The following is a 27150-nucleotide window of genomic DNA, read 5'->3' as shown; positions in this document are numbered from 1 at the left end:
GCACTGACCCTGTATATACTGTACTTTACTTACTGTACTTTTTCTTGTTCTTATTTCTATTTCTCGTGTATTTTTGTTCTTCCTTACTTTTTACATTTTTTTTTATAGTGGTACTGATATTGATTACTGCATTGTTAGGAAAGAGCAAGCAAGAAAGGCATTTCACTGTATTTGTGCACGTGACAACAAAAGCCTGAAACTTCCGCAGCGCGCTACCCGCTAATTAATTATAGCGAAACACACACACACACACACACACACATTTCCCTCAATCTCCCACTCTATCTACCCTGCTCATGAAAACTTGTTGCAGACTATACTTTTTCTCCCTGACACCAGGCAACATTTTGGGATAGGCATACTTTGGAGAGTTCTCAGTTGTCATAAAAAGGATTATTTTTCTTCTGGTTGGATTTTTGGAAGGGTTTTACTATAGGTCCCAGTCGTGGAGTTAACTTTCCGGGACAGTTTGTTTCACTTCGTGAGACTCCAGCGATGGTGCGAGGACAGCGGCTAGGCGGAGGGACTCTCCACGCACCCCTCTGACATCCCTCACCGGTTATTTAGGGACTCCGTCAGGTTGGTCTGCTGCTGTGTTTCGTCGCTTCTCAGATACCTCTGTTCATATGATTGATGCGGTATTATCGTGAGGAGGAATCATAGCCCTTTAACGCCGAAATTAGCTGCTATTCTGAGGATGCTATTTATGAGGATCGTGCTATTGCTATTTCAAATTACCGACACAGATGTGTTAATACAATAACGATTGATTAAGATGTGCGTTAAAATGACATATTTTGAAAATTAAAAGTGATTTTAAATGTTTTTTATGATAACCTATGATAAACCAGTGCATGTGAAATAAAATGGACACTGCCATTCATTGAGTTAGCAGGCCTTTGAGAGTGAAAGTTAGGACTTGAACCCTGTAGGTTAAGTTCAATTTGATCTTTTGATTCATTGTTTTTAGTTGAGCTTTAAATATGTTTTGGCAAGAAAGACAAAGCAGTCAGTTTGAAAACATGCTGATGTTCAAGCAGTTTAAACTACAACATATTTAGGCTTTTATTTAAAGTATAATAGGGGAGACAAGGGATGAATGTAACACAAGACAGCTGTAACACTTTCAATATCTCCAAGCAGAAACAAGCTCGAGTGAGGTAACTCACTCTGCACATGCATGTCAAGAAGGAAAGTTATAAACCAATGTAGGAAAATAACAATTGGCAAAAATCTCATAGAAGAGAAAGTTATAGGGATAGTTCTTAAGAGCCTCATATGGAGTGTGAACCATGTGGCTAGTATACTATGTCTAGCCACTGGCTTGAGGCAAGGGCAAGCTATGCCAATAACTGCATTCTTACACTTGATTTGAGCATCTTAGAATAAATTGCTAAACGGATTACAGTGTGAGGTGGAATGTTTCAATATTGCTCCTGCAGAACACTGGTCGTGCTTTGTCCAGCCTTGCTGACCGCTTGCAGTTCACCCGCTGCTCCCCACGCCACCCCTCTAATCTTAAAAGGGAAAGAGGGGATTGGGCCAGGCAAACTGACAGGGACAATGAATGGATTAAAAACAATTGAATGTGGTACTGGGTGGACAACAGGAGGGTAAAAGCCACAGGGTTACACCTATCCATGACAATCCTACTGGTAATTGGTCCCTGACTGATCTTGATACCACATAATCTCTCAGGTGAACAACGGAGTAGATAGTGAGGCCTAGTGAGGCCACAAGTGAAAGTTGTCAGAAAATAGGCTAACTATAAGCTTTTACAGTACAGTTGTCTTCTCCGCCTAAGGGCACAGGTAGCTCAGGAATTACTTGTGGTTAAGGCCACATGAGTTTAGAGGACACATGTAGAGACAAACACACATTATAACCATCATGCACTGTCAAAATATGTCCGTCAACATGCTGCCGGGGCCGGGAACACGCCTCATGCTCGGTGCTCACGCTGACCCCTGTGGCTAAGTGTTGACTGACCTTTGTTGGCACACGTTTCAATGTGGTTGAAACCGGTGGAAAAAACCGTTTGAAAAAACTGCGTAGAAGCCTTTCTAGTCCGGTTGTGCCTGCAGGAATCCATAAAGCTGTGATCTAAACTGGGACAATTACGAAACGATACGAGGAAGGAAACAGACATTTCCCAGACCCGCAGAAAAGAAACGGAAGAAGTCATTGTTCATTTTGACAAGACAATTACAACTTGTGTCATCCTAACAGGCCTACGTACGACTTAATTAAATAGCTATTACTGAAGATTTTCTCCAGAAAATATACATATGCTCTTTGATATAAGGTATGGGTGTTTGTAGGCCTGCAGGCTTCAGTAGCATTATAGTAACTTGTGTCTTAAACTGGTAGCTTCTCAGAGTTGTTGACTAGCGAGGAAGCATCTAAATGCTGATCATCCTTGTTCTACTCAATAACTTATTTAACCACTGAGATTGAAAAACAAAGACCTAGGATTAAGACCAATCAAAGGCACACCGTAGTGAAAGTGCTCTGTCATCAGCCTGCGACTACTGATACTGTGAGATGGTTACAGCCCTGGGCATATCTTAGTCAACCCACAGACAGTGACATGGTGTGACACACACACACACACACACACACACACACACACACACACACACACACACACACACACACACACACACACACACACAGTACTACTGAGCACACATAAACACATTCATTTAGACCCAGGTAAAGAAGGGCAGACAGACAGACAAGCGAACGGACAAACAGACTGAAACACACACACACACATGCACACGCACACACACACACACACACACACACACACACAGTACTACTGAGCACACATAAACACATTCATTTAGACCCAGGTAAAGAAGGGCAGACAGACAGACAAGCGAACGGACAAACAGACTGAAACACACACATGCACACGCACACACACACACACACACACACACACGCGCACACGCACACACACACACACACACACACACGTAAGCTCTCTATACACAAAATATGACAGACAGATGGATGTACATATACATGTAGCTCATGAGTCAGTGTGGTTGTTAAAATGGTAACGTAGAAGACAGATCGAAACATTGTATGATGTCATGGTCGATTGTACATAATTATATCAGCGACATGTCTGTGCAACTCATTGCCTAACGACTCAAACAGAACTCAAACAGAACGACTCGTTCGCTACATACTTCAGTCTGAGACTGCCATCATTGAAGTCATTTGTGGTGATGTCAAAATGAGGGGTGTTGTACAAAACAAAGTCATCAGCGATTGGATCATCTCTAACCAATCAGAGTATCAAAGCCAATGACACATTTTCAAAAAACACCGCTTTACCCACATGTGTTCTGGCTCGGCCTAGCCCACAGGTTTATGGGACCATCATGGATTTTCATTCTAGTAATCGTCAGGGAGGTACTCAGATCCAGACTCATTGTGGAGAAGAAACTAACGGACGTGTGTGTCTGTTGCGTAGCGTTTGGCCGGAGCAAGGAGTTTGGGTAGCCAGGCAATGCAACCCAGATGCAACATCTTAAAAATGCACAATATAAACCTATAGTGCTTCTAGGTGCTGTACATTGTGATTTATGAATGTATTTGTTGTTTATTTGTCAGGGACTAGACAGCACACCTATATGCAGAACCACTGACTTACCCTGTAATTACCTGTCAAGGTCATTAACATTTGTGGTTTCCAGGCAGGTCACAAAAGCTCTGATCAACTCAACATTCTATGCAATACCTATAATCTCACTCAGATTGTCAACAGTGTAACTATGTTGAATATAAAATATCCTCTGAAATCCTCTTTGATTGATTTGATCTTAACCAATACTCCTCATCATTTCAATGCTTCTGGTATTTTTGCAAATGACATAAGGGATCACTGTGCTATTGTCTGTGTGAGAGATGGTAAAAATCCTAAGAAATCTCACCGTGTCATTACGAAAAGAAACTGGAAGCGGTTTGATATTCAAGGTTTTTTACATGATGTATCTAGCATTGAATGGAATAGACTGGAATTAATCCCTGATGTTGAACTAGCCTTTTCTTACTTCCACAACGCATTCCAGGATGTATGCAATAGGCATGCCCCTTTTAAAAAAAATCAGGATTAAGGGCAGAGAGAGCCCTTGGTTTACTAAGGAACTTACAAAAATCATAAGGGAACGAAATGCTATGTGGGCTAAAGCAAGAGGGACTGGTTTGGCAGATGACTGGATGGCTGTTAAAACGTCTTCGAAATATGGGTGTGGCTATGATCCGGAAATTGAAAGCAGACCACTGCTTGAAATCTGCTTCACCTAATTTAAATAATCCACCCAAAATCTGGCAAGTAGTGAAAGGTTTGGAGTGCAAAAAAGATACACAGCTTCCCAAACAATTGTTGGTAGACACACAGATTGTAACTGAGAGAACCTTCATTCTGAAAGCCTTGAATCAGCATTTTTTTTTAGATGCAGGCAGTTTATTTGAAAAGGTCAAAGGTATAATTGACCCCCCATGAATTTACCTGACACCCATGTGCACTCCTTCACCAGGTTCTCCTTTTCATCCTTCTCTGTTTCAGAAGTGTGTAAAGCCCTGAAAGAAATTGATAGGAAAAAATCCTCTGGCCCTGATGAACTAGACCTCGCTTCCTACACCTAGCTGCAGACATTATTGCTCCCCCTTAACATGTATTTTTAACCTCATGCTTGATGTTAAGGAAATTCCCAAGTTATGGAAATCTGCTTTTGTACTGCCTCTCCTGAAAGGTGGAGATCCTTCGCTACTTGACAACTATTGGCCCATATCAAAATTATCTGTACTGTCTAAGGTACTGCAGTCCTTTAGTTAGTAGGCTGCTAAAGGCCTACTTCCAAAAAACAACATCTTAAATGGAATGCAATCAGGTTTTAGGTCTGTCCACAGTACTGTTTCAGCAACATTGAAGGTTTTAAATGACATCCACTGTGCTCTTGATAAGAAGTTACATTTTGTGTCTGTCTTTATTGATTTGTCGAAGGCTTTTGGCACTGTGGACCATGCTGTGTTAGTGCAAAGGTTAAAATGTTGTGGAATTACTGGTAGATTCTAGATTGGTTTATAAATTACCTATCAAATCGTTTACAATGTGTAATGGTGGATGGTTGTAAATCTGAGTCTATAGAGGTGTGCTCAGGTGTTCCGCAAGGTTCTATTTTGGGCCCACTGTTGTTCATTTTGTATATCAACAACATTGGGGATCTTATTGAAACAGTAGATGTTCATTTTTATGCAGATGATACTGTTCTTTATTCATGTGGTAGTAGTTTATCTTTAGCTTTTTCAAATGCCAGGCATGTTACTAATCATGTCATTGCTACATTGGCTGGACATATTATAGAGCAAGTTAAAGTGTACAAATATTTGGGTGTGTGGGTTGATGGTAAGCTGAGCTTCACTGTGCATGTAGAGAACTTGATAAGGAAGCTCAAGCTGAGAATAGGTTTTAATTACCGCGTAAGGCTTGTTTTTCTTTGGAGGCCGGGAAGGAGCTGGTACGATGTACATTACTGGTGCTTTTAGATTGTAGTGATGTTATATATATGCAGGCCTCAACCACTACCCTGAGAGCACTTGATTCAGTGTATCATGCAGCCCATTACAAATCAAAGTCATCTAACACATCATTGTGATCTCTACAGCGCTGTTGGCTGGTCGTCATTGACCTTGCGTAGGCTTAAACACTGGTATACACTGATTTATAAGGCCATATTGGGGAACATTCTTTTTTAGTCAGGTCGGTAAATAAATATAAGTTACGGTCCCATTCTCATTTGCTTCTAACAGTACCAGGAATGAGAACAGGTCATGGTAGAAATAGTTTTAGTTACTTAGCTCCTTGGTCCTGGAATTCTCTCCTGAACATTTTAAAATTTGATGATCTAGTTTCGTTGGTGGAGTTTAAACACTTGATCGATGTATATATCATAGAAGATTGTTATTGTCTTTAGGACAGCTGTTTTTAGTCAATACTTTAGTGTTTTTTACGTAAAATGTTTTTGTTGTACTGTATGTGTGTTTATAGTTTTGTTTAATGTTGTGTTAGTGTATGTAAGTTGTTTTGTCTGAAACGTTGTTCCCCCTGCTGCTATTGTACCAGGTCTCTCTTGGAAAAGAGATGTTATCTCAATGAGAAAAACCTGTATGAAAAAATTCAAATAAAAACAAAGAACATTATGATATTACCGTGAAACTAGTACACAATAAATACACTCAATATACTCCCTAACTTTAATAATAACCCTAACTGTAAACCTAACCTCTTACCCTAACCCTAATTATAACCCTAAACTTAAAATATTCTTTGTCCTCATGGAGATGCCAGAAATGTCCACATGAGGGAGACTGTTTCTTGTTTTACTACCTTTGTGGGGACTTGGGGGATTTTAGGTTCCCACAAGCATAGAAAAACCAACCAACCCCCCCCCCCCCCCCCCCCCCCCCACACACACACACTAAATCTAGATGATTTGGTCTAAAGTGTGGTCATGTATTGTGTTGTTCAGCTCTGTGATGTCTTGTGGAGACTGAGGACAAGCAGAAGCTTGCAAGCTTCCTCTCAAATTGGCCAGATCCTGCACACTTTTGGGTTTGGTCAGACCTCGCTGTAGCCTTCTAAGCATTGTCTTTCCCTGTAGCTTTCTTGCAGTTTCTGTGGGAATTGTTTGTCCAATCTGCCCTTATTAACCTTAGTCTGAGACTGAAATAGTTGTGTCATTTTTCTGTCACACTGATATATGAATCTTATGTTTTTATATTTTCCCCACTCCAAGTTCACTGTCTGTTTTTCATGAGCAGTGTCACAGGCCCCTGTTAAAATCACTTCTGTTCACTGGGAATATTCATAATGGCGCCACCCTGTGGTGAGTGCTGAGCAGTGATCCTGTGCTCTGTGGAGTGAATAGGAGAGACTTGGGTATAGTTGTTCTATCTAGACTTCTACGTTCCTGTATATTGAAACAATGTGGTGTTGGTGGGAGAATGGGAATGGAGAAAGAGAGTTTGTGTGTAATAATACACATGTAAGCGTGGTATTAAAGATATGTCTGTATTTCTCCCCTCAGTGTATGTATAAGTATCTGTAGGTAGTATTGTAGTGTGCTGAGAGTTCATGACAACTGTATCTTATTCTTCAGGATGTGTGTGTGAGGGCTGACGGTGTGGGTCCAGCCATGGAGCCAGAGTTGAACTGCAGCTCTCACTGTGACTACGGACTCTGCCTCATCCACCCTGGAGTCAATACACAGGAGGACCTGGAGATACTGCAGAGACTATGTACCCTCAGCACGGTAAAGTAAACATGCACACATGCACACACATGCACGCAGGTTCCGGGTTCCGGGTCAGGTTTTGCATCGTCCCGCAACGAGCCATTGTTTACAGACAGATGGCTCGTTGCAGAAGCTTCCGTAGCCTGGCATCCTTTATCAACTTGGGGGGACCGAGTAGCACAACGGTCTAAAGCCGTGACCGGGAGTCCGATAGGGCGGCGCACAATTGGCCCAGTGTCGTCCCGGTTACGAGAGGGTTTGGCCGGGGTAGGTCTTCATTGTAAATAATAATTTCTTCTTAACTGACTTGCCTATTAAATAAATGTTAAAAAAAAAAAAAAAAACTAAACTATTTGGTTTCAACAAAATAACATTTTGCTGCCACCAGAGGCATATCCCTTACCTCTAGGAACAATACTTACTATTCATCGGGTTGAACGTGTCCTTAAAACACGTTCTTATCCCGGACCTGCTATTTTCTACCTGCGGGCTGCAATTGTAGTCCATTCTAGTCCACGCAGTTACGCTAGAGTAAGCTACCACGTAATCTCTCGTATCAATCAGTAACTTTCCACACACCTAGTTCCTCTTTACCCTTCCTTGACCCCGAACATACACATTCCTTGTACATGTAAAGTAATCAATAACAGCCCCTCCTTTTTGAATAGTAGCTCCATACTGTTCAAAAGGATATAAACTTTGAAATGACTTATAAATGAACAGAAGAGAAAACAACATGATTAATATTCTCAATGGATTTGTATGTTTACACCTCCAAGACTTCTGACTATGTAATATTCTTCCATGGCTTAAGGCCCTGGTCTCAAACTTATAATCACACTATACACACTCTTACCCCCCACCCCCCTATCTGCCATTACACTTCCTGTTGTACAACTGATAATGAATTTCGGCTGGAGCTTGTGCCTTTCTCTCCCTTCGGGTTCCTAAGAGAGTGGAAGCAAAAGTCTTGAAATGAACAAGACAACACAAAATATGACAAGTATTAGTAATGCGTTAAGATATGCATAATAATTTATGGCAATAACCAAAGTTTGATAACATGACGATGTCCACTCTCCCTTAGCCTGACTCTAGACCTTTGGGATACTATTCTGCTTGGGTCCACAAAAATGAAGGCTCTATACTCCTCCTCATGCTTATAGGCAGACTTCCACCGTCAGGCTGCAGGTTTACAGGAGGTGTTCCCACGCCATGTCATCCTCACTTCGCCCTCTATTTGCGTGCTATGTGCAGTCGACTAATATAATACTAATACAAACTCTTCCCCCTCCTGAGTCTAGTATGTACAATGAATCTCTGTGGCTAGGCAGGTGGTGTTATCGTCCCATCCCGAGTCCTGAACTCCTCACACATCTCCCGGTCTTCTTATCAGTAGGGAGTATACATTCTTGCACCTAGCCTCAGTCCATTGTAAATTTTCCGGACATACACAAAGAGTTATTTGAGAATAAGCAACCCATTCATACTTAAGTGAATATCATGATGCAAAACATAGAGAGAATACAATAATTTAAAACAGGGAAGCTATAAGACCTGTTAAAAGGCAATAGTTCACAATCTATAGTATTAGCTCTATCATATGACTCCTATCTCACCCGTATGGAAACATTCTGTCTCAGAGACAGGCCCCCTTTGTACTTTGCCTCTGGCCACAAATACATTTGCACATAGATCAATCCATCTAACCCATAACACGTTGATCACTACTGCTAGGCCACTTATATAGTTATAAACATACTAAAACGTGCTCAAGTCAATTAGTCAGTTTCCAACAGTCCCTCATCTGGAACAGTGATCACTCCCCTCCATCCCGGCTCTCATTCGTCCGGCGTCTCTTCATTTTCTTCATTGGATAGCTTTACAGTTCATCCTCCCAATGGCACACATGTAACTCATGCCTGTCAAAGTGGATGGCCCTTGATAATGTCCCCGATTTCAATATCTGGGGAATAATCTGATTTTCCCAAGCAGACAAAGCACACAAATGTCTCACCACCAACCTTTACGGTCCATTCTGTATTGTCCATTTCTGTCTTGTCCATTTTCCAACCAGTACACCAGCAACATGAGATAAGTTTGGACATGATCTCTCTCCATGCTCACTCCACATGGACGGTCTCAGGACTCATGCTGCGCTCCTGAGAGAAAAGGCATTGATAGCTTCGACTGGATGCTGTACACCGTTTGCTGGCTCGGACTCATGTCTCAGGTAGAGGTGGTGGAGGACAGGGTCATAGTGAACATCATTGTCTCAATTTCTTCTGCCGGTTAGAGGGGGTAAGGCTCACACTGTTCTCGGTCGAATAATCCCTTCCATGCATCTAGATACGGTCTGGGGTCGCTATTGCCATAACCTTGAGAGAGGACAGACCAAAACAACAGTTTAGGGTATTTCTCATTCAGGAAATCCAGACAAACTATTCACTGCATGACTAATTATTACATTCCAAATATCCTTAATACAAATGTCTAAGACAAATGTCAATGAGAATAACAACACACTGTTGTTAACAACACACTGGCTTATACTCCCCTATCATCTTGGCGATCTCACCGCAGAGTTACAGGGTCAGAGAGTTAGAGGGGTAACCTTTAGAGAGAATTCCTGACCATACAGCAGACTCAATCGGTTGAGATTTGTGTTGAAACAAAGACAAAAACAAAACAAACAAAACAACAGCAATACACTTCTTCATATTTACCAGCATTTACATATTATACACTGCTCAAAAAAATAAAGGGAACACTAAAATAACACATCCTAGATCTGAATGAATGAAATATTCTTATTAAATACTTTTTTCTTTACATAGTTGAATGTGCTGACAACAAAATCACACAAAAATTATCAATGGAAATCAAATGTATCAATCCCATGGAGGTCTGGATTTGGAGTCACACTCAAAATTAAAGTGGAAAACCACACTACAGGCTGATCCAACTTTGATGTAATGTCCTTAAAACAAGTCAAAATGAGGCTCAGTAGGGTGTGTGGCCTCCACGTGCCTGTATGACCTCCCTACAACGCCTGGGCATGCTCCTGATGAGGTGGCGGATGGTCTCCTGAGGGATCTCCTCCCAGACCTGGACTGAAGCATCCGCCAACTCCTGGACAGTCTGTGGTGCAACGTGGCGTTGGTGGATGGAGCGAGACATGATGTCCCAGATGTGCTCAATTGGATTCAGGTCTGGGGAACGGGCAGGCCAGTCCATAGCATCAATGCCTTCCTCTTGCAGGAACTGCTGACACACTCCAGCCACATGAGGTGTAACATTGTCTTGCATTAGGAGGAACCCAGGGCCAACCGCACCAGCATATGGTCTCACAAGGGGTCTGAGGATCTCATCTCGGTATCTAATGGCAGTCAGGCTACCTCTGGCGAGCACATGGAGGGCTGTGCGGCCCCCCAATGCAATGCCACCTCACACCATGACTGACCCACCGCCAAACCGGGCATGCTGGAGGATGTTGCAGGCAGCAGAACGTTCTCCACGGCGTCTCCAGACTCTGTCACGTCTGTCACATGTGCTCAGTGTGAACCTGCTTTCATCTGTGAAGAGCACAGGGCGCCAGTGGCGAATTTGACAATCTTGGTGTTCTCTGGCAAATGGCAAGCGTCCTGCACGGTGTTGAGCTGTAAGCACAACCCCCACCTGTGGACGTCGGGCCCTCATACCACCTTCATGGAGTCTGTTTCTGACCATTTGAGCAGACACATGCACATTTGTGGCCTGCTGGAGGTCATTTTGCAGGGCTCTGGCAGGGCTCCTCCTGCTCCTCCTTGCACAAAGGCGGAGGTAGCGGTCCTGTTGTTGGGTTGTTGCCCTCCTACGGCCTCCTCCACGTCTCCTGATGTACTGGCCTGTCTCCTGGTAGCGCCTCCATGCTCTGGACACTACGCTGACAGACACAGCAAACCTTCTTGCCACAGCTCACATTGATGTGCCATCCTGGATGAGCTGCACTACCTGAGCCACTTGTGTGGGTGGTAGTCTCCGTCTCATTCTACCACTAGAGTGAAAAAGTGACCAAAACATCAGCCAGGAAGCATAGGAACTGAGAAGTGGTCTGTGGTCACCACCTGCAGAACCACTCCTTTATTGGGGGTGTCTTGCTAATTGCCTATAATTTCCACCTGTTGTCTATTCCATTTGCACAACAGCATGTGAAATGTATTGTCAATCAGTGTTGCTTCCTAAGTGGACAGTTTGATTTCACAGAAGTGTGATTGACTTGGAGTTACATTGTGTTGTTTAAGTGTTCCCTTTATTTTTTTGAGCAGTGTACTTAAATCTCAGGGTGATCACGCCTCACCAGAAAGTCAGAACAGAGGTCATTAAGTGAGTCTGTTCTTTCCCTGTATTTCAGACTAATTATATAATATATATAAAGTTCAAACATTCTGTGTACCGGGTTTGCATTGGGTTTTTCAGTAGGTTTCTAATGTACTCGCCAGCGAGTCTGTCACGACTTCCGCCGAAGTTGGCTCTCCTGCCTGTTCGGGCGGTGCTCGGCGGTCGTCGTCACCGTCCTACTAGCCACTACCGATCCCTTTTTCGTTTGTCTGTTGGTTTTGTCTTATTAGGTTCACCTGTGTGTATTTTAGTTTAATTAGCTTCCCAATATGTAGTAGTTTGTCCCGCCCTTGTTTTGTGCAGGATTGTTTTTTGTTACTCTGTTGGATGTGGTTTTCATGTGTGTATTCTCCGGACTGTTTGGTCCTGTGTTTGGGCTGGTCTGTTCTATGTTGGCGTGACCGTTTTGTTGGCAGGAGAATAAATCACGATATACTGAACCCTGCTTACTGCGCCTGATTCCAACCCACCACTCCTAGTATCCCGTGACAGAGTCTAACAATTAACTTCAGTACATGACTGGTCTCTCTTTTACCCCATGATTTTGCGTAACCACCTCACTGCAATGCCCTTCTTGCTCATGAACTAACATTTAAAAGGTAATTTTAGATTTGGTAACCCCAATGCTGGCGCTTGACACAATTGCTTTTTTTAAACTCTACAATTACAATTGTTTCCAATATTAACTACACTCTAATTTCTCGTGAGGACCCCTCCTCCCCTTTGTCAATTCTGTAAAGCTATTTCAGAATAAAATGGAATGAAGTGTATCACGAAATTAAAACCCCAATGTTTTTCTGAGCTTGCGAGGACTGTTTGGCCGTGCCAATTGTAATTTGTTATCTAGTCCATTGCCCTTGCATTTTTCAAAGATTATCCAAACCCAAAATCGGTTCTACCCCAGCTACCATAAAGACTGAGCCCGCTTTCAGGAGTGCTTGCTGTTGCTCACTAGTCAGTGAATAAAATGTCTGCGCAGTCTTACTTACCCTGCAATAGCCGTTTTGATGGTGGGTTTCAACCCTGCCAGCAAAGCGGAGGTACATATTCCCGCATCTTGATTTAAATGATCTGCTAGTGCCAGATTACTGCCCAATACATCTTCCATCCTATCAATGTACTCATGTACCCAGTCCTTTTTATGCTGAGTACATCTGCTAGTTTTGGTTCTATCGGTTTCGCTTTTCTGTTGATAGAACGCTAACATCAAAACGCCAGTTTATTGAGATTTTTATTTTGTATTTTATGTCATTATGCCAACTCACAATAGCATCTCAGAAATTCTTTATTAGATTTAAATTTTCCGTCAACGGGGAAGCTGACCAATTTGATCAATTTTTCAAAAAATGCCCCATATTCAAGCCGAATTGGTAGATTGCTCATGCGTCTCTTTCAGCTCTTCTATGGCTTTGTTAAACTTTTTTTCCTCTAGCCCCCCCTTTAAAGGGAGGATAGGGGCCGTCGGTCGCCATTTCAATAATTATTCTGACGCTGTTATGCGGAGTGGAACAGGGAAACCCAAGAGCAGACTCAGATGAGGAGACTAGGATCAAGTAACTAAGATATTTATTGAAACACAGGGGGAAGATGGAGTGCAGGCCAGGGGAAGCTCGGGCGGGTTGCAGGAAACCAGGTGCGGAGGCTGAGGCTGGAGCGAGAGGTGTTGGGACAGGGTAAGCAGGTCCTGAGGGGAATCCAAGGGAGCAGTAGAGTGGGTAATCCAGGGCAGAGTAGCAGGATGAGGAGACATGAGACTGGAGACAGGAACCTGAGTCAGAGCGAGCAGAACTGTAGCAGAGCGGAAAACCGTGTCAGGCAAGGAAAACAGGCACAACAGGATCTAAATAGTGACAAACGGCTACAAACGTAGACTGACTGAGCAGAGATTACGATCTGGCAGTGGAAGTGGCAGGATTGAGTATTTGTAGAGGTCTTGATTATGAAACAGGTTGCAGCTGGTGGGGATCTGCTCTGACTCCAGCACAACTGTCTCCGCCCACACAATCACACACACAGAGAGAGAAGGAGAGGGAGAGGGAGAGGGAGAGAGCACTGGGGGAGTGGCGGCAGGTCAAGGAGACACAGGATGAGCAGTAGAGGGCGTGGCAGGAGCAGATGTAACAGACGCTTCTCCCGACGGTGTCTAGGGTGTTTAGATTTCCTCACCCACGGCTCTAATCCACAACAATTTAAACTATTTTTCCAGGTAGTGATACCCACTTCCCGGAGAATACTTACAGTGTAGGTGCTTAATAATTTGGACACCGAACCTGATACCTTGTTTGAAAAACGATACTGAAGCATTTGACAATTTACTACTGGAGAATACAGGTGACCTAATGCCTTATACCAGTGTCACGCCTCAAATATCACTGTTGTTGACAACACACGTTACCAAATTTACTCAGTTGTCCTCCTATTTCAACATAATCTGTCACGGTTCCCCGCCCCAGTAAGACATTAAACCAACACCCCTCCTTATTGTTACTGCTAATACACACAAATCACTTTAAAACAACGTTCTAACATCCTTTTGCTTTTCTAACCATGTATGAGGCTACAGACAACCTTCTATCACCATCCACATTCCCACTCACTGACAATGTTTCATCTTGAAGCACAGATATCCTCGGATACCTCCTATTCTCCACCGAATGCACTTCCTGCCTTTGTTCTTCTACATGGACTACTTTTCTACAATCTATCGTAATAGTACACAAGCATGCCAATTTCTCCATACACTATGCAGGTAATAACGAATGATTAAACAGACATGTCATAGGTATGGCCACTTCCCCCAACCCTCCTAAGGGACTTCCACCCCCTAGTCTAATCTTCTGGTGGACAGAGTGCCTAGTCGAATCTTCTGGTGGCTAAACCCCCCATAGGGGCCCCAACCCTTAGGTCTATCAGTAGTAGATACAGTGGGTCTACTGAATAAACTCAGGCTTTCCAGATCTGTATCCTTTCATTTGTATTCAAATCTCGTCTCCTCAAGATGTCAGAATGAGTAGTAACAGGTAGGAACTTTGCCTACCTTGTTTTTATGTGCTGGCTCCTGTTCTACTGATTTGAACTCTCCAATTCAGCTATAAATATTGGTTAATCCTGTCAACATTGGCAACTGTTAGGTTCTGTAGAAAACTCACGGGCGACTAGAAAAAGCTCAAACCAAGTTTATTCAACCACTGAGTCATAAAGCTGCAAAGACAACATACAAGTCCCACAAGCACATCTTCATTTCTTCCAAATAGGCGGAGTCATCCCATATCATCTCCTATCTAAGATAGACACTCCTTCTCTGTATTTAGGCAGAAACAGAGGAGCTTCCTCTTACTGGTATTGTCATGGCCATGCCTAAGACTAAGGCCCTCATGGGCGTGAAAATGTGCATGTGTGTGAGATAGGACTATAATCAGATAGTCTTTGGGGTGGACACCTGTGGCCCCCCTCCCAGCAGTGTCTTCTCTCTTCATCTGTTGACCTTAACTTGAGTTGAGTTCCATATCCTTCATGGTCCTGTTTCCTCTGCCTGATCAATAACTGAAAGTAGACTGTTGCCCTTTGCCTCCCTCCTTAGGAACATTCATATTCAGCAGTAACATATACGAACAGAATATGAACTTTATGCACTTCCCCTTTTCTCACTCAGTAACTTTCCACGTCACTCAGTAACTTTCCACATACCTAGTTCCTGTTTACCCTTCCTTGACCCCTAACCTACACATTCCTTACACGTGTAAAGTAATCAATAAGTTCTAGTATGGTAACATGAATAAGTATATTTCAAGCTAGAATCCAACAGAATGTTCTTAATGTCTTGTACACTCGGTGTAGGAAGATCTGCTCCTTTAAGTGATGGAGAAGAAAGCTCAAAGTCTTTCAATATGGTGTTGGGAGGAGCCTGTTGATGAAATGAAACTAAACAGCAGAGCTGAATGTTGAGGACCTGAAGACACTTTCTCCTTATACATTTTTCTGAACACTTGCCAGTCCCCTGAACTCAGTCTTACTTTGGGATTCAAGAGGGGAAAAAAAGATAATTCAACAACACACATCATCTCAGGTAAGAAGAGATAGAGAACATCTTTGAATTTTTGTATTTTATTGTAGCTTCTCTTCTATGTAGTGTGTTTGACGTTTATTTTTGTTAAAGAGTAGTATGTTTAGAAACGATAGCATTCAAGAATTGAAAATAATTGAAAATACATAAGCATATATAAGCATAATAAATACATAAGCATAATTCTGGTGTGAATGCCAAGATAACACAGATTGTTGATTCATTCAGGAAAGTTGATTTCACTTTCTGTTTGTTCCCAGGCATGGCATCAGCTAACAATCCACAGTCTGAAATGCAGTTAATATGCAGTATCTGTGAGGAGGTGCTCAAGAAACCAGTCACAACCCCATGTGGGCACAACTTCTGCATGGATTGTATCAGAAAATACTGGAAAAACAATGTCCTGTGCCAGTGTCCACAGTGCAAGGAGAAATTCCCTAACATATCTGAGCTACAAGTCAATACTCAATTATCTAAAATGGTTGATGAGTTCTGGAATCCATTTGTGGTAAATAACACAAGCCCCCAGGACCAATGCCTGGACCATCCTAGAGAGGTGTCCCATGATATCTGTGTTGGGAGGGAGGTCAAGGCTGTGAATTCTTCTTTTGATGCCTCTTACTGTGAGACTCCCCTGGAGCCCAATCAGAGAGTCACAACCTTGAGGAGACAACAGCATGTAGAGAATCCTGAAGAACATATGTGTGAGAGGCATGGGAGATGTCTGGAGTTCAAGACCGACTACAATACCCACAACACTCTCCCTCTTAAAGTGGAAACCAGAAAGAATAATGTACAGTTAGGAAAGGCTGAAGTGCAGCAGATGATTCAGGGCAGACAGCAGAAGGTCATTGAGATCAGAAATAGTCTACAATCTAGCGGAATAAATGCAGAGCAAGAGGTAGAGAACAGTTGTCAGATCTTTAGAGCTTTAATGCGCTCCATTGAAAGAAGCCAGGCTGAACTCATTCAGGTGATTTCGGAAAAGCAAAAGGAAACTAAAAGGCTGGCTGAAGGGCTCATTAAAGAGCTGGAGCAGGAAATCACTGACCTAAAACTCCTCCAGAGCTCACCATCCCTGTGCACCTCTCCACCCACCAAGGACTGGTCTGAGATCAGGGTTCAGAGTATTGAGAATGTCGGCATGGTGAGGAAAGCTGTGAAGAGAGCTGGCTCTCAGTTTGAAGACACACTGAAGAGTGAATTGAAGAGGTTGTGTGAGGCTGAGCTCAAGGTTATTCAGCAGTGGTCAGTGGATGTAACTCTGGACCCTGATACAGCTCATCCCAATCTCACTCTCTCTGAAGATGTGAAACAACTTAGACATCCCGGTAGACGACAAAACTACCCTGGCAATCCAGAGAGATTCTTCTATATTGCCAGCATCCTGGGAAAGGAAGGCTACTCCTCAGGAAGATTCTACTACGAGGTGCAGGTGAAGGGAAATACTCTCTGGAGTGTAGGAGTGGCCAGAGAGTCCATTAAAAGAACGATTCATGTAGCAAAGCCTGAGAATGGACTCTGGACTATCCAGCAGGGGAAAGGGAACGTCTACAGGGCCTGCACCACTGACCCTACCCCCCTCTCCCTGAGTGAGAAGCCCCAGAAGGTGGGGATCTATGTGGACTATGAAGATGGTGAGGTCTCCTTTTACAATGCCCAGGCCAGGTCTCATATCTACTCATTTACCGATTGTTCCTTCACTGAGAAACTTTACCCGTACTTCAACCTTGGGGTTTGTGGCATTGACAAAATGTCAGCACCGTTGATCATCTCTCATGTGAGCCAATCAGATTAAGATTTAACTCGTATCGATTAAATTCTAAAGTAAACTGAACATTCCATGCATTGATTTATATTGAATATTTAGAGAGGTATATATTGTATCTTACCAGGAAATCTAGAATCACATTTGCTGGACTGTATTGTGATGTCCTTTACGATTGTATGATGACATACTGAAAATGCAGCTCATTACTAATCCTGCCCCAATATGTCTCTGTATCTAATTTATGTGGATACTTGTGGATACTTTATTTTTATTTTTATGTGGATACTCTGAAATGTGCATACTTTTTTCAATGGCTTTTGTTATTTGGGCAAGTCCTCAAATAATCTTCTGGGCTACAGCACAATAAAAGCTTTGTGAACTCCTACATAATATGAACAGGAAGTGTGAATGTATTAGATACATGTCAACCATAATACATGGTTCAGCTGAGAGAGTCCTGTCATGTGAAGGGTTAATTCAGCCATGTACTGTTCCTTTAAGAGCAGCTGCATTTCAGCTTAGCAGTAAGGGACCTGGACAAGCCATGGTAATGTCACCTTCTAAAATGAGACTCGACTAGAGAACTTTGTGCTTTAGCATGACAAAATCCCCTCACAAATCTCTCTACACAGCCTAATAGAGTACAAAAGAAATCGTCGTTGACTTGCTGTTCTTCTGAAGACAGAGGTGAGTGGAGGTTCTTTCATTTGTGCTGTGTTGTCTGTTGTGTTAGGTTGTTTATTCAAGTTGCAACACCTGTCCCTCCCAGCCCAGTTATAAATAGAATCAAGGGGAAGAATACAGTTCTATATATATTTTATTTTATTGTATTGTATTTACTGTGTTATACAGGAGGATTGATTTAGAGACAGATTGAATTTGACAGGTGAGGATGTCATCACTGTCAATTTTAATTTCTCTATCTGTTGGGCTGTACTAGACTTCTCATCATATGTTTATAAATGCATATTTCTGAATGAAATATAAAATCATATGATTGGTACCATTGGCTACATGTATTGAGAAAGCTATTTGGGTGTGCTGTAACTGCATAGAGCTCGGTGGTCTACTGTAAGCTAGAAAAAAACATTCCAGTAAAGAAATTCCAAGGTCGAGAGCCAACTGATTCCATGAAGTCCCATGTGGTTTATTTTTGGATCTCTTCCCAGACCCAGACATGGCTTCCGCCAGCAGCCTGCTGTCCGAGGATCAGTTCCTGTGCCCCATCTGTCTAGACGTGTTCACCAGCCCAATCACCACCCCGTGTGGACACAACTTCTGCAAGGACTGCATACATGGCTACTGGCATATCACCAGCCCGTGCCAGTGTCCCATGTGTAAGCAGAAATTCAGCAGAAGACCTGAGCTCAAAGTCAATACTTTCATAGCTGAGATGGCCGATCAGTTCAGAAGGTCAGTTGAAATTAGGGCTACTGCTACTAGTACACAGTACCAACCCCAAGCAGCCCAACCTGGAGAAGTGCCCTGTGACGTCTGCACTGGGAGGAAAGTCAAGGCCTTGAAGTCCTGCCTGGAGTGTCTGGCCTCTTACTGTGAGACTCACCTAGATCCTCACCATATACTGGCCACCTTCAAGAAACACAATCTGATTGAGCCTGTGATTAACATAGAGGACAGAGTGTGTAAGCGGCACCAGAAAATTCTGGAGCTGTTCTGTAGAAGTGACCAGACGTACATGTGTCAGGTTTGCACTGAGAAAAGACATAAGAAACACAATGTTGTCCCTTTGGAGGAAGAAAGCAGAGAGAGGAGGGCTCAGCTGGGGAATATGGAAGATGTAATGCAGCAGATGATTCAGGGTCGACTGCAGAAAGTGAAGGAGATCAAACACACAGTACAATCAGGCAAAATAAATGCAGAGAGAGAGATTAGGGAGAGCTTGCAGGTCTTCACTGCTCTGGTGCGCTCCATTCAGAGAAGCCAGGCTGAGCTCATTGAGGTGATTGAAGAGAAGCAGAAGGCAGCAGAGAGTCGGGCTGAAGGGCTCATTAAAGAGCTGGAGCAGGAAATCACAGAGCTAAAGAGGAGAAGCACTGGGGTGAAGCAGCTCTCACTCACTGAGGACCACCTCCACCTCATCCATAGCTTCCCATTCCTGTGCACCCCTCCACCCGCCAAGGACTGGTCTGACATCAGAGTTCAAAGTGTTGTGTACGTAGGAACAGTGAGGAGAGCTGTGAGGAGAGCTGGATCCCAGTTTGAGGAGACACTGAAGAATGAAGTGAAAAGATTATGTGAAACAGAACTTACAAGAACTCAGCAATGTGCCGTGGATGTGACGCTTGACCCTGATACAGCTCACCCTAAACTTATCCTCTCTGACAACGGTAAACAAGTGGCCCACGGCAATACAGCGCTGAACCTCCCTGACAACCCCGAGAGGTTTTACCCTGGTATCAGTGTCCTGGGGAGGGAGGGCTTCTCCTCAGGGAGGTTCTACTACGAGGTGCAGGTGAAGGGGAAGACAGAGTGGGACATAGGAGTGGGGAGAGAATCTGTCAACAAGAAAGGAGGGAATACCCTAAACCCTGAACATGGCTACTGGACAGTAGGCCTGAGGAACAGGACTGAATACTGGGCTCTGACGACCCCTCCTGTCCCCCTGCCACTGGTCGATAAGCCCCAGAGGGTGGGGGTGTACGTGGACTGGGAAGGGGGGCAGGTGTCCTTTTACGATGTGGATTCCAGATCTCATATCTACTCGTTCACCGGTTACATCTTCGCAGAGAGACTCTATGCATACTTCAACCCGCGAAAGAATAACGGTGGGGTCAACTCAGCGCCATTGGTGATCTCTCCTGTCAGTGACGTTACCTCCTCACCTTAACCGTTCACCTATCACCTCTTCTTAGAATAGGACACCGAGTTCTGTGCCAGTTTTATTTGTTAAAGAAGCTTGTGCCACAATATATTTTCTCTATCTCTTGTATTGTGTTGTTGATTTAATAAAGATATAATTCATATTAATAAAGGTTCATAAAAGTTGTCTGTTTCTGTGCCTTGGGCTTGCAAATTAGTATGCAATATATTTATGAGGCGATACAAAAAAAAAGTTTTGGGCATACTCCAATCATTCCAGAATGCAAATGATAGCAACTAAACCACATACAATACTCTTAACATGATCAACACATACACACAAACACAAAGTTACTGTATTTACTCAAGTGTTTCCCATTAGTGTCGATATTCTAATTGAAATGTGATTGACATCTACTGTAGATGGGAGTGGAGCTGCAGAGGCAGTCTCTCTCCCCGGTGCTCTGTGCAGTGGTCTGGACTATTCTCTCCTGTGGCATCCTGCTGGCATTCTGCTTCCTGCTCTTTACCCTGCGCTTCAAGAACAACAGGTATACACATAAACACACTAAAATGCCTTCAGAAAGTATTCAACTCCCTTGACTTTTTCCACATTTTGTTGCGTTACAAAGTGTGATTATAATGGATTTAATTGGATTTAACAACTAAAACTATATAAAAAAAAAGATATATACACACTTATTTTATATATACAGTGCCTTGCGAAAGTATTCGGCCCCCTTGAACATTGCGACCTTTTGCCACATTTCAGGCTTCAAACATAAAGATATAAAACTGTGTTTTTTTGTGAAGAATCAACAACAAGTGGGACACAATCATGAAGTGGAACGACATTTATTGGATATTTCAAACTTTTTTAACAAATCAAAAACTGAAAAATTGGGCGTGCAAAATTATTCAGCCCCTTTACTTTCAGTGCAGCAAACTCTCTCCAGAAGTTCAGTGAGGATCTCTGAATGATCCAATGTTGACCTAAATGACTAATGATGATAAATATGGAAGAGTGGCAAGAAGAAAGCCATTTCTTAAAGATATCCATAAAAAGTGCCGTTTAAAGTTTGCCACAAGCCACCTGGGAGACACACCAAACATGTGGAAGAAGGTGCTCTGGTCAGATGAAACCAAAATTGAACTTTTTGGCAACAATGCAAAACGTTATGTTTGGCGTAAAAGCAACACAGCTCATCACCCTGAACCCACCATCACCACTGTCAAACATGGTGGTGGCAGCATCATGGTTTGGGCCTGCTTTTCTTCAGCAGGGACAGGGAAGATGGTTAAAATTGATGGGAAGATGGATGGAGCCAAATACAGGACCATTCTGGAAGAAAACCTGATGGAGTCTGCAAAAGACCTGAGACTGGGACGGAGATTTGTCTTCCAACAAGACAATGATCCAAAACATAAAGCAAAATCTACAATGGAATGGTTCAAAAATAAACATATCCAGGTGTTAGAATGGCCAATTCAAAGTCCAGACCTGAATCCAATCGAGAATCTGTGGAAAGAACTGAAAACTGCTGTTCACAAATGCTCTCCATCCAACCTCACTGAGCTCGAGCTGTTTTGCAAGGAGGAATGGGAAAAAATGTCAGTCTCTCGATGTGCAAAACTGATAGAGACATACCCCAAGTGACTTACAGCTGTAATCGCAGCAAAAGGTGGCGCTACAAAGTATTAACTTAAGGGGGCTGAATAATTTTGCACGCCCAATTTTTCAGTTTTTGATTTGTTAAAAAAGTTTGAAATATCCAATAAATGTCGTTCCACTTCATGATTGTGTCCCACTTGTTGTTGATTCTTCACAAAAAAATACAGTTTTATATCTTTATGTTTGAAGCCTGAAATGTGGCAAAAGGTCGCAAAGTTCAAGGGGGCCGAATACTTTCGCAAGGCACTGTATATAGAAGTTTTTGCTCAAAACTTTGGGGGAAAATTAAATCACCTGAGGGCCGAATTTGGCTTTGGGCCGCCTATTGGGAACCCTGCTGTACAGGCTTCCTTCTTTTCACTCTGTCATTCAGCTTTGACACTTTGACATTATGGGATATTGTGTGAAGATTAGTGACCAAAATAAACCTGAATTTAATCAATTTTAAATGTGGAAAAAGTCAATACTTTGAATAGTTTCCGAAAGCACTATAAAAGCACATGTACATGCTCAAATCGATACACAGACGTGAACATTCTAACTTTTGTGTATGTTCCTCTCTCTGTCTCAGGATAGTGAAGATGTCTAGTCCTAACCTCAATGTGCTGACTCTGTGTGGGAGTGTCCTCACCTACAGCAGTGGATTCCTATTCGCTTTTGAGGAACGCACCCACCTACAAGGGGGAGGAGTGAGAGCTATACTACAGGTAAGAACCCACACACATTGGTCTAATGGTGCCGTGCCGTGTGATATTATGGGATGTCCTGATGTTATTGTGGTGTATCCTAGGCCAGGATCTGGATGTTTTGTATCGGCAGCACTCTGGTATTTGGGCCCATCCTGGGGAAAACTTGGCGGCTGTACAGAGTATTCACCCAACGCGTGCCTGACAAGAGAGTGGTAAGCAGGCTGCTGCTCTCACTGTCTCTCTGGTTGAAGTGAGTAGTAGAGTGGGTGTGTTGCACGGTGTATTACTGAACTCTGTGTGCATGTTTCAGATCATCAGAGACATCCAGTTGATGGGCTTGGTAGCTCTGTTGATTCTGCTGGACATGCTGGTTCTGACCGCCTGGAGTCTAACCGACCCGGTCAAATGTGCTCGGTCCATTGGGGCTATGGTCAAGGTGGTGGAGAGAGAATTGTCCTACTCTCTGTCTCAGCTGGACTCCTGTTCCTCTCTATATTCAGACCTGTGGGTTATCCTCCTCGCTATGATGAAGGTAGAGCATACAACTGGGAGAAAGGCTCAGATAAACATGAGAGCGCATTATAGCTGTTTTCTCTGAGTTTGTGTTGGTTTGTCATGGTAAACATGTCATGAACGTTATGTGGTTGTGTTGCGCTCTCTCCAGGGTGGCCTGCTCCTATATGGGACCTACCTGGCCGGTCTGACCAGCAACGTCAGCCTCCCTCCGGTCAACCAGTCCCCCACCATCATGACCGCGGTCAGCCTGGTCACCCTTTCCACGGTGGTTGCAGTCCCAGTGTCGCAGTTCCTGAAGGCCTGGCCTAACGTGGTCTATAGCGTGGTAGCTGGAGCCATCTTCATCTGTACCCTCGCCACCAACTGTATGCTGTTTGTACCTCAGGTGAGAGAGACAGTTGGCACACATCACAAAAAGACAGACAGAGCAGAAACCCCTGTCATTTATGACAGGCCCAATTCGAGTGACTACATGAGTGTTTCCCATACCTCACCGTAGTGTGCGTGTTAACAAGGCTGTGTGACTCATACAAACACACACATTCATCCATGAGTCAACACGCTACAGCCTCCGCCAACAAGTTAATGACTCCCCGTAAGTAACTGGTGGTGAGCTGATGCTATGATACAGGAATGCATCCTGGACGGAAAGAAAGGAAGTACTTGAACAATGAGCAACACACGCACCTGGAGATTCAAGGGTATGCTCAAAGACTGGCACATTTGTCTGACAGTTATCTGACTATCCATCACAATCCCCTTCTTCCTCTCTCCTCTCCCCTCTTTCCCCTTTCCACCCCTCTTGGTCCCCTCTTCCCAGTTAACCCAGTGGCGTCGGTTTGAGGAGGAGCAAAACAGCCTTAGCCAGATGGCAAAGTACTTCAGCAGCCCCAGTAAGAGTGTCCACTCTGTCTACAGCCAGGATGAAGTATACTATCTCCTGGGAGAGAACAACTCTATGAAGAGGCTCCTCAATGAGGTAGTCAGTGTGTAGGCTATGTATAACTTTAACCCTCACTCGCCCCCTAACGGTTATAAAAGGTAGTGAAATACTCTCCTTACTGACTAAAATGGTCCCTACATGGTCCTGTACTCAGAATAATCTCTGTGACCCCTCAACACTATAGTAAATACCTAAACGTGTTTACTTTGTATTCTGAATACCCTTCTACTCATCACCAACTTCACCTATTACCTTTAACCCGACACCAATCTTTAGGTTAGCCTTTAACCTGACTCTTGTTGTTGATGTTTTTTGTTTTGAAGGGGATTTAAAAGTTTGTTGTTGTCATTTGGCAGAAGAATGCTGTAATTGACAGTCTGCAGGAGCAGGTGAACAACGCCAAAGACAAGCTATTGCGCCTCATGTCCAATACCCACTCTCACGAGGATCAGGAAATGGACTCTTCCACCACCAACCTCCACTCCTCCTCCACCCAGACCACAGTGGTGCCGTCCGACTGCTTTCCAACTCCCCTGCCACCGAGAGACGTAGCAGAACCTACCCTCTCTTCTCCTCCTTTCTCTCTACCTCCTCTCTCTTCTCCTCCCCCTCCTGCCCTCTCTTTTCCCCCAGGGGATTGTGTGAGTGTTAAACCGTGCAGTGTAGAGTTTGGCCCATACATCCAGGGTTCAGAGATGGAGACAGAGGCAGGGGGTTGTAAGATTGAGGGGACTGTGTCCCAGCAGCAGTGTGGAGTGGAAAGGTCTCACCTCCCAGTCTCCCCTCAGCCCTCTGTTTCTTCCAAGACAGGAGTCAGAACACCAGGGGAGATGGGAGGGACACAAACCACACCCTCCTGTCAGTCAAACTATGTCACTTCCTCATCTACTCTCCCCCTGGTGGGTTCGGCCCCTGCTCAGTCGGAACCGTCAGGTTGCCATGGCGATACCACATCTCCGTGGATGGCAGGTGTCAGGCAGGCAGGGTTTGTGAGCAGTGAGCAGCTGCAGGAGATACTCCAGGAACTGAGCGTGGACACTGTTATGGAAACGGCCCTCCGCTCACCAAATCACAGCAGGGGGTTCAGGAGACCCTCTCAGCCCTCCTCGACCAATCCCTCTGTCCTCTCTCCTCTCTCCTTCTGCACTCCTCATTCCCCCAATCACCCTCTCCTCTTCCACTACCCCAGTATCTCCCCCTACGTAATGAGGAAACGCAGACCTCCGTTCCATTCCCCCAGAGGGGGGCCTCCGCCCTGTTACTACCCAGGCTCCAAGCCTCCTGGTTGGGGAAGGAGGAGGGACACGGGGCTCTCACAACCAGACAAGCACCCCTCAAAAACACAACCTCTGCTCAATCCTGTCGCCACAGAGACTAATCTTCTCCGCCCCGACGACAGTGATGGAGAAGAAGGCGTAGAGGCGTGGCATAGGATAAGAAACAGCTGCGGGAGGCGCGGCTCAAGGCGGGAGCACCGGCCACCACCCCTTCGAAAATGCCCTCCAGATGGTGATGGGGGAGGTGAGGGAGGGCCAGACAGAGACCATGGCAGGGACTCGTATGGTTACTGGGACTCAGACTCCAGCAGCTTGGCTGACTACTCCTACTACCATCGTCCCTACTGCGACGCCTGCCTGCAACACGGCTCATACCCCTCCAGCGACAGCTCCTCCTCAGACTCCTCGGACAGTGAGTATGGCGGCTTCACCAGCCTCTGCCGCTCCACACATCCGGTGGTCAACTTCAAGGAGGACCTCAAACCTACCTTCGTATGAGCCTGCCTGGAACCTAGACTGAACCGGTGCTGCGGAAGAATCATTCAAGTCAAACTGTGTTGTAATTTACTTTCAATGGCCAGTTCACGGCAGAACAATTGAGTTTACACACTGTTGTAACACTATTTAGAAGTGGTAAATTGAGCAGGAACTAATGCTAGAAAAGCTTGCCTGATTTTGAATTCAACAATTTATCTTCCTTATGTATGTGTGGAGTACGAGTACCCTAGCAACACATTACCTCACAGCAATCACATGAAAGGTTTTCTAATTGGTTGCAAGTGCTTTAGAAATGGGACCAAGATGGAGAAAGTCAATCAATGGGTTGAGTTTGCTGTATGATGATTGGGATCTGATTTTAATTTATTGACTTTGTCTTTAACTTATTGCACTGACTGCCATTGTCTCTAGGTCATGTTAAAGAAAATGTATATTTGTAGCTAAACAAGATACAATATTTAGATCATATAGATTGTTGCATGTTACAAAAAAAACCACTGGATTTTATTGATCTGTTACCACCTCTTTTAACCCCCCTACCTTGAATAGAGCCCACCAGGGATGTATGCAGTCACCGTAAAGAATACTATTATAACCATTTTGTCTGAGTTTTTATGATCTTTATGCTTTGGTTTACCTTTTTATACATCAAAACCCCTCAATAACATTGGTCATGTTATTGATTTGAGTGTTATGTGTGTGTGAGTGCGTGCGTGAGTGCGTACGTGTGTGTGGCATGCATGTGTGTGTGCACAATGTACTGTATTCATTGCATTTTATTTGGAGGCTCTGCCTCCAATTCTATCAATTGTAATTCTCTGTGAGCTGATTGATTATTAAATTACCTATTGACCTTTGCCTTCCGGTCTCCTCTGGTCCCAATTCACCCAGTCTGCCTGTAGATTACTTCTGTCTCCCTCTTCTGGCTCTCAATGCTTCTCATAAGAGGATGCAACTCTATTCATTTTCAGAATGAATGAGTTTACATAATTCGATTTTTTTCTCTGGTGTTAATGATACAGTATGTACCGAAGACACCGGGAGTCAGGAAGCAGGTGCAGTCGGTGAGTTTAATAGGAACGAACATAGAGTAAATACAAAAACAAGAGTAGCGTCTAAACATGAAAACAAACAATACTGCCTGATGGGTGATACAACGGGGGAGCGGGAGTAGACGTGACACAGTAACTGCATAGTATAAAAGCTGA

The 27150-nt window shown here is 43.9% G+C and overlaps 2 protein-coding genes and 1 long non-coding RNA gene across 3 annotated transcripts; 2 read left to right on the top strand and 1 right to left on the bottom strand.

The window, feature by feature from the left end:
* Positions 1 to 232: 232 nt before the first annotated feature.
* LOC110501620 (probable G-protein coupled receptor 156) lies at positions 233 to 26799 on the top strand. Its single transcript, XM_021579313.2, has 9 exons — positions 233 to 579; positions 7179 to 7331; positions 20771 to 20898; positions 22591 to 22726; positions 22810 to 22920; positions 23019 to 23240; positions 23373 to 23609; positions 24045 to 24203; positions 24524 to 26799. The coding sequence occupies exons 2-9, from the start codon at positions 7215 to 7217 to the stop codon at positions 25940 to 25942; spliced, it is 2529 nt and encodes an 842-aa protein (XP_021434988.2). The 5' UTR covers positions 233 to 579; positions 7179 to 7214; the 3' UTR covers positions 25943 to 26799.
* LOC118943581 lies at positions 8832 to 15094 on the bottom strand. Its single transcript, XR_005038801.1, has 2 exons — positions 14731 to 15094; positions 8832 to 9691 (listed from the first exon to the last, which is right to left on the bottom strand). It is a non-coding gene; the product is annotated as an uncharacterized LOC118943581 (long non-coding RNA).
* LOC110501621 (zinc finger protein RFP) lies at positions 15597 to 20523 on the top strand. The gene is made up of 3 exons (XM_021579315.2): positions 15597 to 15759; positions 16017 to 18214; positions 18697 to 20523. Exon 3 carries the CDS (start codon positions 18705 to 18707, stop codon positions 20373 to 20375), a length of 1671 nt encoding a protein of 556 aa, XP_021434990.1. The 5' UTR covers positions 15597 to 15759; positions 16017 to 18214; positions 18697 to 18704; the 3' UTR covers positions 20376 to 20523.
* Positions 26800 to 27150: the final 351 nt, after the last annotated feature.

The sequence above is a fragment of the Oncorhynchus mykiss genome, chromosome 22 (assembly GCF_013265735.2).
Source record: "Oncorhynchus mykiss isolate Arlee chromosome 22, USDA_OmykA_1.1, whole genome shotgun sequence".
NCBI classification, from domain to species: domain Eukaryota; kingdom Metazoa; phylum Chordata; class Actinopteri; order Salmoniformes; family Salmonidae; genus Oncorhynchus; species Oncorhynchus mykiss.
Note: the sequence above shows the minus strand (reverse complement) of the source record. Positions and strands in the feature narration are given on the sequence as shown.